This window comes from Schistocerca piceifrons, chromosome 2 (genome assembly GCF_021461385.2).
Source record: "Schistocerca piceifrons isolate TAMUIC-IGC-003096 chromosome 2, iqSchPice1.1, whole genome shotgun sequence".
NCBI lineage: Eukaryota > Metazoa > Arthropoda > Insecta > Orthoptera > Acrididae > Schistocerca > Schistocerca piceifrons.
In genome coordinates, this window is record NC_060139.1 from 827,999,525 (window position 1) to 828,013,067 (window position 13,543).

Sequence of the window (13,543 nt, forward strand, 5' to 3'; positions counted from 1 at the left end):
ACAACATATCCAGAACAGCTACTAAATTCGTGTTGGCTGTATAACACACTGGTATCCTACGTACTCACCAGCACATAATTATAAGATAATATTTGCAGCATTCACCCATAGCGTGTTTTTTCAAGCTCCATGTTGTATTACCTGCTGACAGACAGTGCAGTTTTTTTACAGTACATGCCAGTTTGACGAGGTTTAATGTCAATGCGGCAAAATTTCAGGGTGATAATGTTATGAATCTAGCTGTAGAAACAAAGTTCCTTTGTAAAATAGACCTCATGACGTGCCGCGTACCAGTTACCTAGAATACTAAATGAATATCTTGAAAATGTTAATAGCTAGTACTACGACGTTGCTCCAATAGCTTATCGCGCGGAGTGCTCTCTTGTGAAATAGCTGAACAAGACATTCGCAAATCTGAGTGCTGTAATTAACTGTGAGCAGATTCAAACGCAGGTAAATGCCAGTCTCAGAAACCCAAACCGAGCCATATGAAGCAGCGGTTAAGATAATAGATGGTTCAAATGGCTCTGAGCACTATGGGACTTAACATCTGAGGTCATCAGTCCCCTAGAACTTAGAACTAAACCTAACTAACCTAAGGACATCATACACATCCATGCCCGAGGCAGGATTCGAACCTGCGACCGTAGCGGTCACGCGGTTCCAGACTGAAGCGCCTTTAACCGCACGGCCACACCGGCCGGCTAAGATAATAGATTAAGATAACAGACCTAGATTCTGGAGGCGTGGGTTTCAAATCCCCATCTACCAGTCCAGATTTAAGTTTTATGTGGTTTTCCTAAGTCGGTTAAGCGAACTGTGTGGGATGTTCCTTTCAGGAGTATACGGCTGATTTCGTTCCCCATCTTTGTCCTAGCTCAGCTGCGGTCCGTCTCCAACCAAAACTCTATAGTCTTCCTTCGTATTCTTCAAAAAACGCACACAAACAGCCAAAACGTTATGATCACCTGCTAATAGCGTGTTAGTCCACATTTGGAATGCAATGCAGCAACAGTTCTGAGTGTTACGGATTCGAAAAGCCCACGGTAGGAATGTGGAAATATGTGGCTTCAAAAGTCTATACACAGACCACGAAATCCCCGTAAATTATGGGCCTCTAGTATAGGGCACAGAGCTAGTGTCCGATAGCATCTCAGATGTTTTCCAACGGGTTCAGATCAGACTAATTTGATGGCCAAGACAAGAAATGAGTTCACGATCATGCTCTCCAAACCACCCTAACACAATTTTGGTCTTGTGACATGGACAGTTATCCTGCTGCGACATGCCGTCATCAAGGAAGATATTAAGCGTTAAGAGAGCAGGTAGTTCGCAGTTATGTTCATGTTAGTCCACATTTGGAATGGAATGCAGCAGCAGTTCTGAGTGTTACGGATTCGAAAAGCCCACGGTAGTAATGTGGAAATATGTGGCTTCACAAGTCTATACACAGACCACGAAATCCCCGTAAATTATGGGCCTTTAGTATAGGGCACAGAGCTAGTGTCCGATAGCATCTCAGATGTTTTCCATCGGGTTCAGATCAGACTAATTTGATGGCCAAGACAAGAAATGAGTTCACGATCATGCTCTCCAAACCACCCTAACACAATTTTGGCCTTGTGACATGGACAGTTATCCTGCTGCGACATGCCGTCATCAAGGAAGATATTAAGCGTTAAGAGAGCAGGTAGTTCGCAGTTATGTTCATGTAGTGCGCAGCTGTCACAGTGCATTCGGTTACTACTACAGGTCCCGTGGAAGCCCAAGTGAATGTACCCGTATACTAATGCTGTCCCCACAGGACGGAGTCGGTAGTGCTGTACTTGCTTCGAGCAGAAATTCACCTAGAACAGTGGTTGGCAAACCGTGGCTCGCGAGCCTCAGGCAGCTCTTATCTCGTTGATTGTTACTCTGCAAAAATCACGCGCGGTCGTGCACGCACAGTGCGAATGAAACTTCCTGGCCTATGCACAGAAGTAGATTCTTGGTTTGGGCTAGAGTATTTTGAAGAAGTGATGTTAGGCGTGTGTGTAGATGACTCAAACCACGTCCACTCGTTGCCATTCGCACCGCTTTTTCGGCTGGAGACAATGTCATCGAAATGGTTCTATGTCTGGTGCGCGAGATAATTTTTAACGTGCTGAAGTTAGTGCATTATGAAGCGTGCAATCGATTCAAAAAAAAAGAAAGAAAGAAGAGAGTGAAATAACAAGGAAACATTTGCAAAGTGGTTTAGTAATATCCATGAGTCGTAAATAAGTGGAGTAGATGATGATAATTACAAAGAAATACAAGCCCGTGCAACAACAAATAAATATACTTGTAAATATGTCTGGTTTTCTTAAATCAATTTCTTCATACCCTGTTTGTGTTTGTGTCTATCTTCAGGCGAGTGCTCTGAAGTGAAGATACGTTGATTTTTTTTTACGCCTGGAACAGTATTCCTGACTCATAATCAGCCGAAAAACTAGTGTCCCTTGTTATTTTCTTATTCAGATCTATGTATTCATGCGAACCAACATTCTCAACCATGGACCTTGTGAAGAGAAGTTGTCTTACTGCTGAGAATGTCGAACCTTAGCTATAATTAAAAGCCACATGAAAAGCTGATTTACTCAAATGCCCAAAGACATGCAAGATCATTACTCACATTAGTTTGTGCCAGTCACTGTAATGATTTAATTTCATAGATACCTCAAAATTTACCTTTATTCATAAATAACATCGTTATCCAACGTGCCTAAAGCACAACTGAGATTTAAAAGTTTCAGCGAAGTTTGTTAATTTTAGGGAGCGTTGCAGTACGAGAAAAGTTGTAGTGTCGCATATTGAGAAAGGTATGGTGAGTCTGTTTGGCATATACAGAGGATGAATGAAAGGAGGCAGACGAGACAAGTATAAAACACAAATGTGGATGGGTATGAACTTCTAGCATGCTGAAATATTTGCAGGTCCTCAACTTCTCTTAGCCCTCAACTTCTCTTAATCAGCGCAACGAAAAACCAGCCAAAGTTGCAAATTTTACTTTTTTTTTACGCGGTGACTCTGTATGCGCTGTAACTGTTCATTTTCACTTCATAATACTTTTATATTTTTGATATGATTTTGTATTTTTGGAAATACCATTTTGACTAACTGGCACGATGATTTGAAAATGGGTCCTGGCCCGAAATAACGTAAATAAAAAAGTGAAATTTGCAACTTTGGCTGGTTTTTCGTTGTACTGTGGATGGGTATGTTGGAAGGGATTGACCTCAGCAAATTTATTTCATTCAAATTGAGGAGGTTTTTGCAAAACCTGGCTTAAGAGTACTCTAATTAAGTTAATAACGAAGTAACTGCCTACATAGTTTAAGTTTTAAAAAATTGGCTCTTAGAAGAAATTTCAGTTCATGTTCTGTTGCCATATACACTCCTGGAAATGGAAAAAAGAACACATTGACACCGGTGTGTCAGACCCACCATACTTGCTCCGGACACTGCGAGAGGGCTGTACAAGCAATGATCACACGCACGGCACAGCGGACACACCAGGAACCGCGGTGTTGGCCGTCGAATGGCGCTAGCTGCGCAGCATTTGTGCTCCGCCGCCGTCAGTGTCAGCCAATTTGCCGTGGCATACGGAGCTCCATCTCAGTCTTTAACACTGGTAGCATGCCGCGACAGCGTGGACGTGAACCGTATGTGCAGTTGACGGACTTTGAGCGAGGGCGTATAGTGGGCATGCGGGAGGCCGGGTGGACGTACCGCCGAATTGCTCAACACGTGGGGCCTGAGGTCTCCACAGTACATCGATGTTGTCGCCAGTGGTCGGCGGAAGGTGCACGTGCCCGTCGACCTGGGACCGGACCGCAGCGACGCACGGATGCACGCCAAGACCGTAGGATCCTACGCAGTGCCGTAGGGGACCGCACCGCCACTTCCCAGCAAATTAGGGACACTGTTGCTCCTGGGGTATCGGCGAGGACCATTCGCAACCGTCTCCATGAAGCTGGGCTACGGTCCCGCACACCGTTAGGCCGTCTTCCGCTCACGCCCCAACATCGTGCAGCCCGCCTCCAGTGGTGTCGCGACAGGCGTGAATGGAGGGACGAATGGAGACGTGTCGTCTTCAGCGATGAGAGTCGCTTCTGCCTTGGTGCCAATGATGGTCGTATGCGTGTTTGGCGCCGTGCAGGTGAGCGCCACAATCAGGACTGCATACTACCGAGGCACACAGGGCCAACACCCGGCATCATGGTGTGGGGAGCGATCTCCTACACTGGCCGTACACCACTGGTGATCGTCGAGGGGACACTGAATAGTGCACGGTACATCCAAACCGTCATCGAACCCATCGTTCTACCATTCCTAGACCGGCAAGGGAACTTGCTGTTCCAACAGGACAATGCACGTCCTCATGTATCCCGTGCCACCCAACGTGCTCTAGAGGGTGTAAGTCAACTACCCTGGCCAGCAAGATCTCCGGATCTGTCCCCCATTGAGCATGTTTGGGACTGGATGAAGCGTCGTCTCACGCGGTCTGCACGTCCAGCACGAACGCTGGTCCAACTGAGGCGCCAGGTGGAAATGGCATGGCAAGCCGTTCCACAGGACTACATCCAGCATCTCTACGATCGTCTCCATGGGAGAATAGCAGCCTGCATTGCTGCGAAAGGTGGATATACACTGTACTAGTGCCGACATTGTGCATGCTCTGTTGCCTGTGTCTACGTGCCTGTGGTTCTGTCAGTGTGATCATGTGATGTATCTGACCCCAGGAATGTGTCAATAAAGTTTCCCCTTCCTGGGACAATGAATTCACGGTGTTCTTATTTCAATTTCCAGGAGTGTAGCTCTTTTGACTGACAACTTTGACGATCACTGACCTAGAGGATGCGGACGCAACAATCGGTCTGGTGTAACAAGAAACATGATTTATCCGACCAGGCGACACTTTTCCATTGATGTACAGTCCAGTCTCGTTGTTCAAATGGTTCAAATGACTCTGAGCACTATGGGTTCAAAAATGGCTCTGAGCACTATGGGACTTAACATCTATGGTCGTCAGTCCCCTAGAACTTAGGACTACTTAAACCTAACTAACCTAAGGACAGCACACAACACCCAGTCATCACGAGGCAGAGAAAATCCCTAACCCCGCCGGGAATCGAACCCGGGAACCCGGGCGTGGGAAGCGAGAACGCTACCGCACGACCACGAGCTGCGGACTGAGCACTATGGGACTCAACTGCAGTGGTCATAAGTCCCCTAGAACTTAGAACTACTTAAACCTAGCTAACCTAAGGACATCACACACATCCATGCCCGAGGCAGGATTCGAACCTGCGACCGTAGCGGTCGCGTTGTTCCAGACTGTAGCGCCTAGAACCGCTCTGCCGGCTCTTAATGCAGAAACAACTACAGAATGAGTCTAAACCTGAATTTCAAACTGGAGACGAAATCAGAACTCTGCATACCACAAGAAACTTCGTAATAACTAACCCTTTGCAACACAACTCACAACCCTGTTCGGCTCTTCAATTTACAAGTGCCTCTGTACTACTCATCCAAACTCCTGAGATGTTCTCCTGCAATCTCTGGTGGAATGGCCCTTCCTGGAGGGGCTTAGAGGTCAGTTTCAGAGCCAATCTTTCATCGTAGAATGGAGGGCGCGTACATCTACGACTATACTTCACCGTGTGATGCGAGGATGAGGGTACTTAGTGTGCAATAAACATTTCCGGTCCTACTTGTTTCATTCCCTAAAGGCACGCCTTAAATTTTCTTGGATAATTACTCGTGATATAAGCTGGAGGTATGAGCAGTTGAATGGAATGGACAGTGTCTTGAAAGGAGGATATAAGATGAACGTCAACAAAAGCAAAACGAGGATAATGGAATGTAGTCGAATTAAGTCGGTTGATGCTGAGGGAATTAGATTAGGAAATGAGACACTTAAAGTAGTAAAGGAGTTTTGCTATTTGGGGAGCAAAATAACTGATGATGGTCGAAGTAGAGAGGATATAAAATGTAGACTGGCAATGGCAAGGAAAGCGTTTCTGAAGATGAGAAATTTGTTAACATCGAGTATAGATTTAAGTGTCAGGAAGTCATTTCTGAAAGTATTTGTATGGAGTGTAGCCATGTATGGAAGTGAAACATGGACGATAAATAGTTTGGACAAGAAGAGAATAGAAGCTTTCGAAATGTGGTGCTACAGAAGAATTCTGAAGATTAGATGGGTATATCACATAGCTAATGAGGAAGTATTGAATAGGATTGGGGAGAAGTTTGTGGCACAACTTGACCAGAAGATGGGACCGGTTCGTAGGACATGTTCTGAGGCATCAAGGGATCACCAATTTAGTATTGGAGGGCAGCGAGGAGGGTAAAAATCGTAGAGGGAGACCAAGAGATGAATACACTAAGCAGATTCAGAAGGATGTAGGTTGCAGTAGGTACTGGGAGATGAAGAAGCTTGCACTGGATAGAGTAGCATGGAGAGCTGCATCAAACCAGTCTCAGGACTGAAGACCACAACAACAACAACAACAACAACTGAAATATAAACTCGTGTTGGAAAATGGGTTCTCAGAATTTCGAAAGGAAGCCTACAACTACATCTACGCGTATACTGCGCAAATCAATATAAGGTGCATGGTGGAGGGAGCCTCGTATCGCTGTTAGTCGTTCTCCTTTCTGTTTCACGCAAATGGAGCGAGGGAAAAGCGACTCTCTGGGTGCCTCTTTACAAGCCCTCGTTTCTTTTTTCGACGCTGTGTTTATGAGGGATGTACATTAGTGGTAGTAAAATTATTTTGCAGTCTGTCGCAAGTGCTGGTTCTCTAAACTTTCTCAACAGTACTTCGTAAAAGAACTACTTCTCTCCAGGGATTCTCATTTGAATTTACGGAACATTTCCGTAGTATTTGCGTGTTGATCGAATTGCCGGTAACAAATCTAGCAGTACGCTTCTGAATTGCTTCGACAGCTTTCATTTATACGACATGCTCGGAATCCTAAACATTCGAACATTACCCAAGAATGGGTCGCACTAGTGTTCTGTACGTGATCTTCTTTATACATGAACTACCCTTTCCTTGAATTCTCCCAATAAACAGAAGTCGACTATTTATCTTCCCTACAGTTACCCTTACCTATTCTTTCCATTTCATGCAGCTTTACAACATTACGGTAAGTTATTTAATGGACTTGGCAATGTCAATCAGCACACCACTAACACAGTATACGAAATTGCAGGACTGTTTCTCCTGCTCAACTGCATTAACCTACATTTTTCCACATTGAGGGCAAGGTGCCATTTATTACACCAAGTATAAATTCTATCTATGTTATCCTGTATTCTGCTACAGTCGCTCAAGGACGGCACTTTCTCGTACACTGCAGCGTCATCAGCAAACAGTCTCAGATTTCTGCTCAGATAGATCGTTTATGCACATTGAAAATAAGAGCGGTTCTGTCACACTTCCTTGGAGCATTCCTGTCTTCAATGAACATCTGCCGTCCGGGACAACGTATTGGGTTCTATTATTTCAAAGGTCTTCGAGTCACAATACACAGCGCCTTTCTTGATACGTTTCTCACTAGAGTTTTTTGAGGATTTCTGTGTCGTGCTCGCACTGACTAAATAAAATTAATGACGAGACGCATGGATCTGTTTTCAACGTGTATCTCTAAAGGTAACCAACACTGACGAACAATTCTCATGAGTTGTTGGAACTAGAATTTCATAATTGGCCTAGCGTTTTTCTTGGGTGAACAACATTTCCGAACGATTTTTCCGATAACTCAACATCATCCTGTTTCCAGAACGATAGATTTATGCGGTCGTTCCGCGATAAATCGTTCTGGACAGCTACTCCGTGAAGCCTGGCTGTCTTGACTGATTCTAATGAATGATTACCGGATCAACTGGTATCGGGACTTTGGGGGTATTTGTGGAGAGTAAATCAGATAAACCGTGTTGAGGATGAGTTGCTAGTAGTTACAACGAGAGATAGCTATGTTTAGGTCTTTCTGCAGTAATCTTCTAACGATATGATCTCCCTCTCCCTAATTACAGATGTGTCGTTTCTGAAAAGCCTCAGAGAGGTAAAAGTTCTTTTAGATTGCTTAATGTCTTGTCAACAGAACTTCCTCAAGTATACCAGACGATACTTTCGCTTCTGAAAATGATAAGAAAGAGGTACTACGCGATGCTAGTAAAGTCTTCAGTCTCCAGTTTCATACGGGTTTTCATAAATACGTGGTTTGTATATACGGCGTCGATGTATTTCTGTATCGAAGGTTTCTCGGAAATCACGAAACATAGCATCAAACTAAAGCTCACTGTCTACAGACTTCTGGATCTTATGAATGGACAGTGTGAAACACCGCACCTGGTCCAGGAGTCTTCCATTTGCAACGTCCCCTGGAGACTATTTGCTATTATTAATAACTTGCATTTATTTATGCTGGTCTGAGACATAAGTGAGCGGCCTTCAACTGCCATAATAATATCTTTCCAGATACATTTACAATAATCGTTTTTCTTCTTGCCTGCATCTCATGGTGGAGGGCAGAACCTATATACGAATATTACAGGTGTACGCAGGCTGTGGGTTCTCAGCATCGAGGATCACGAAACCTCTATCTTTTGTCTTCGTTTGTTTTTCAGGTGGGCGCTAAAGTTTTTAATGTTTTCATATCCTTGCGACAGTCAAAAGAATTGTGTTACGTTCTTGTAAGAACTAATGTCCAAAGACAGAATTTAATATGTCAGCTTTCATTTCATCACTTTCCGTTTCAGTTCCATCATGACCAATGAGCATCTAAACAGGCCACTTTGATCTGTTGACTGATATCATACAGGAAATCTATCACAGAGCCTTTAATACCTCTGTATTGAGCCAAAAATCTTCCATGTTCTCCTCCCCTTTGCTAAATGTTTATTCTTGGTTGATTTTGATAGTTTCTATACATTTTCTTCCGCCCCCAGTTCCTGTTGTTAGCAGGTACAATACGTTTCTCTCACCACTTCCATGGTATTCTGTATGTTAAAACCGAATTCTTGAGCCCACTAACCTTGCAGTTCTTCTTTTGTAATGGCCACCAGATATGCAATAGCTTTGCTGTAGTTCAAGGTTGTGTGTATCTCAGTTTCAATGGCACATTACCTAACGCTTTTCGCATTTTGTAGGTTTGTCGCTTGTTGGGAACTGGAGGGTTCGACCAACAGTGTTTCACTGCACAGCTGCTTTACAGATTTCAATATAATTGCTATACCATCTAAACCCTTGTGAATGTAGGAAGGGGAAACTTTCTCAAAGCTTCCCTCTCTTCGTTTAACTATGAAAAACACATCCTGAGCCGAACCATGCGTTCTGTTACTAAAGACAGAACTACCCTGAATAAATCTAGAATCTGAAGGACTCGTCACACGAGGCCTCTCGAGAGATTGGTGTCGATATCTAGTAGCGGCTCACTCATTCTGCTGGGAGGTGGAGGAGAAAATTTCGAGGGATCCATCTCAGACCCACGAGCAGCTAGGGTAATAAGGATCCACTCAGACGGGGCCCCGCTTGCCTGAGTAAGCCTTATACAACTGTGGTGCGGCAATTTCCCTAGAGGTCAACCTTTAGTCATCATGAAGTTCCTGCATGGAGTGCCTAAACAACCTATGATTACATCATCACCAATTTCACTAAAAAAACTAATTTTAGATAAAAGCGAACTGTCAAAGTGCAATGAAACTATTGCGTGTAGTACACAGTAAAGTCGGAGAGTGGTTCAAATGGCTCTGAGCACTATGGGACTTAACTACTAAGGTCATCAGTCCCCTAGAACTTAGAACAACTTAAACCTAACAAACCTAAGGACAACACACACATCCAAGCCCGAGGCAGGATTCGAACCTGCGACCGTAGCAGTCCCGCGGTTCCGGACTGAAGCGCCTAGAACCGCTCGGCCACCCCGGCCGGCAGTCGGAGAGTGGCATAAGTTCTTACGTACTACCGCGATTCGAAACAAACGAAATTGCTCACATTACTATAGATCTATTTGCTGTAGTGTAGCTCGTGGTCGTGCGGTAGCGCTCTCGCTTCCCACGCCCAGGCTCCCGGGTTCGATTCCCGGCGGGGTCAGGGATTTTCTCTGCCTCGTGATGACTGGGTGTTGTGTGATGTCCTTAGGTTAGTTAGGTTTAATTCGCTCTAAGTTCTAGGGGACTGATGACCATAGATGTTAAGTCCCATAGTGCTCAGAGCCATTTTTTTGCTGTAGTGTAATAGTACTCTGCTAGTTGTGTGTCGGCAAACTAGTAAAAGTGGATGAACCATATACGAAGGACGCGTTTTTGAGATTCCTCAAGAAATGTAAACAAAGTCTGTGACAAAAAAATTCTGGAGGGATAGTGCAAATTTTTCTGCTTTAGAAGGATGTTCGGTTAGTGGTTGCCTTCAGATCAGGACCTACTTGAGAGCACAAACGGCCGTATTCGTTCATTGTACTTCTCAAAACATTTCTGCGTTTCATTTTCCAAGTAGCTCTGCAGGAGCTCTGCCGTATTTGTCATTCGTCGAAACGCAAGCAAACGTCTGTAGAAAACTGCCTGTTTACTTCTACCAAGTTGACCTGTTTCGAAGAAATTCGTCGTAGCGTAAGGAAACAGTTCTAGATTCCTAAAAGGAAATGGGTTCTAATATATAACGGCAAATACTTCATTAGTATTCGAGATGTCTGCTTCGTTTTGTTTCAGGGCATTAACAACGTTCTACACCTTTGAAGGACATTTTTAGTTCTTTCTCCTGCTGTAATTTAATCTTATTAGTTTTTGAATGACTCCATGATGCCTAACTGTTAGTTTTTATTTTATTACTGGCAGCATGGACTCATTAAAAATTCATTGCACTGTGGACCTAGGATCAATAAAAATAATTTGTCTTACTAGTATTTGTTTCGGCGTTTGTTTGTTTTTTACTCTTAATAATGTATCTCTTTTTACAAGGTATAAAAGGGGCTACATTTCTATCAAGGCCACAATTCGAGTCTGGGCCTCCTATTCGCTAGGCAGATGCGCTAACCGCTATGCTACCCAGGCACAGTGGCTTTCCGCAACTCCACGGAATCTCCTCAGTACAAAGTCCCATTCACATCTCAGCCCACGAAATTGGGGATCCTGACTGAAAACCAGGCTTAGGTGCGTTAATTGAATGAGACCATATGGTTCCAGAGACTTTTTCGAGTCTCATACATCTATGACGTATACATGCAGACTGAAGCGATGAATGAAAATTTGTACCAAGGCGAGGATATGGACCCGGTGTCCTGCTCACTAGGCAGTTGTGTAAACCACTCCGCCACCCTGGCACAGTGGCTTTGCACAACTGTATGGACTGAGGGAGAAGTGAGGCGTGCTAGGGTAGTCTGTGCAGTTGTGCAAAGCCATTGTGCAAGGGTGGCATTGTGGTTAGCACATCTGTCAAGTAAGGAGGAGGCCGGGGTTCGAATTCTGGTCTTGTTACAAATCTTCATTTGTCACTGCAGTCTGCATATACACATCATAGATGTCTTGAGACCTGGAAAGGTCTCTAGAACCGTAATGTTTCATTTGAGTTTAATGATAACAGAATAAAAACTGAGAGCATATCGAAGAAAAACGAATGTAATGAAGAATACCTTAACAAAAAAATTAGAGTCCATGTAGTAGCCGAAGTGAAACAATTCTGCTAACTTGGAAGCAAAACAATGCACGACGGATGACGCAAGGAGATTATAAGAAGCAGAGAAGCAGGCTAGCATGGGCAAACAGTGCATTCCTCGCTAAAAAGTGTTTATTAGTATCACACGTAGTCATTAATACGAGGGAAAAATCGGAAATGTACATCTGGAGCACAGGACTGAATCGTGGACTGTGTGGTAAAACGGATAAAAAAGAATCGAAGCATTTGAGATCTTATAGGAAAATGATGATACTCAAGTGGAGTGATAAAACGAAAATTGTGGAGGTTTTACTCAGATTCGGCGAGGAAAGGAATATGTGGACAACACTGACTAGAATGAGGGGCAGAATGACAGTACATGCCTTAAGGCATCGTGGAATATGTTCCATGTACTAGAGCAATCCGTAGAGGGAAAGATAAAGAATAGAATGTGTCCAACAAAACATTCGAAGACGTTGGCTGTAAGTGCTAGTCTGACCTGAAGAAATTGGTACAGGAGAAGGAGTAGTGGGTGGCATAGAGCCAGTCATAAGACTGATGACATCCTGCCCTCCTCATTCAAGCCCCTCAACCCCTTCCTCAAAATGTGTCTTTTGCAGCTATTGCACTACGCACCTTGTTGAGTTGAGGGCTGCGCAAGTGATCCACACCCCTGGTGAGCGAAGGGCAGGCAGCTGTTCCCTCATCGCCTGTCGCCCACTGTCCCAACTTGTCCCTCCGGAGGTCAGACACGGTGGCCGCTGCTGGTGGCTCCTTCGCAGTCGGAGCTACCGGTGTTTCCACAGATTTTCCAGCGACTGGTTGCTTCTGTGGAACAAGAGTAGTACCTGTTACTGTCTCGTCAGACGGCACTGTGTGCGCCCTGGGCGCTACACCTGGTTTTGACTCTGAGGTTGGTCCCACTGCTGCACCGCCAATTGTCAGGGTCGCTTCGCTGCCTGCGTTCGCTTGACCCGGATCGAGCTCCTGTTTTGTTGTACCCGTCGCCTTCTCGCCTGCATTGTCAGCAGCACCGGTTGTCGACACTGAGTGCGCGCTATGTTCTGCCGTTTCACTTTTCTCATCCTTTGCCTCAATCGCCGTCTTCCCAGTGCCTTCGCTCGCCGATACGGTGTCCATGGTTAACAGATTACTGACGGCGATATTTCGTTAGTGCCTGGTGACTCTGGGTGATATAGTAGCGCAGATTTCTGTGCGACCCCAGCGTTCTCCGGTTCTCACAGCTGCGCCTCCGTTATAAACAAGCCCGGTCCGGAAACGGCAGAGCGGAAATGCCTCCGCGTCAATCGAAAGGATGGACTCCTGCTTAGATTGAAGGCCGTTACAGATAATGAAGTGTCACTCGCCTGCGCAGCCGAGACCAGGCAGCTCAGTGTCTGCGGGCAGGGGGCTTGCCACCATCGGTAATAAAAAAAAAAAGAAAAAACTATGTGATTTTCTTTACGATAGAATTTCAGAGGTGTCATACTACACTCCCACAGAAATATTGACAAGAAAATGACGAAGTAGCGGACAGTTAGAGTGAAAAAAGTCACTAAAATGCGCTGTATAGACTGACTCTATTCAAAGGTATCCGGTTCAAACGCTGGTAGCGGAAGAAATTTTTATCACCAGTATTCGGTCCTATTCGAGAGAAGTACTCTGTGCACCGGAGCCGGCTTTTCCCCTCATTCTTCTTCCTAACCGTCAACAACGACACAAACACAACACTATAAAATCTACATCTACATAGATACACCGCAAACCACGGTAAGGTGCCTGGCGGAGGGTACCCTGTACCACCACTTGTCATTTCCTTTTCTGTCCCACCTTATCTCCGTGGCCCTTACACGCAATGT

The 13,543-nt window shown here is 44.8% G+C and overlaps 1 protein-coding gene across 1 annotated transcript in view; it reads right to left on the reverse strand.

Moving 5' to 3' along the window:
* Positions 1-12,904, reverse strand: part of LOC124776423 (NADP-dependent malic enzyme-like) — a 106,763-nt gene extending 93,859 nt beyond the window's left edge. Inside the window, 1 exon segment of the mRNA XM_047251417.1 lies at positions 12,321-12,904. Within this exon segment, the coding sequence (XP_047107373.1) occupies positions 12,321-12,824 (504 nt within the window). The 5' untranslated portion in view covers positions 12,825-12,904.
* Positions 12,905-13,543: the final 639 nt, after the last annotated feature.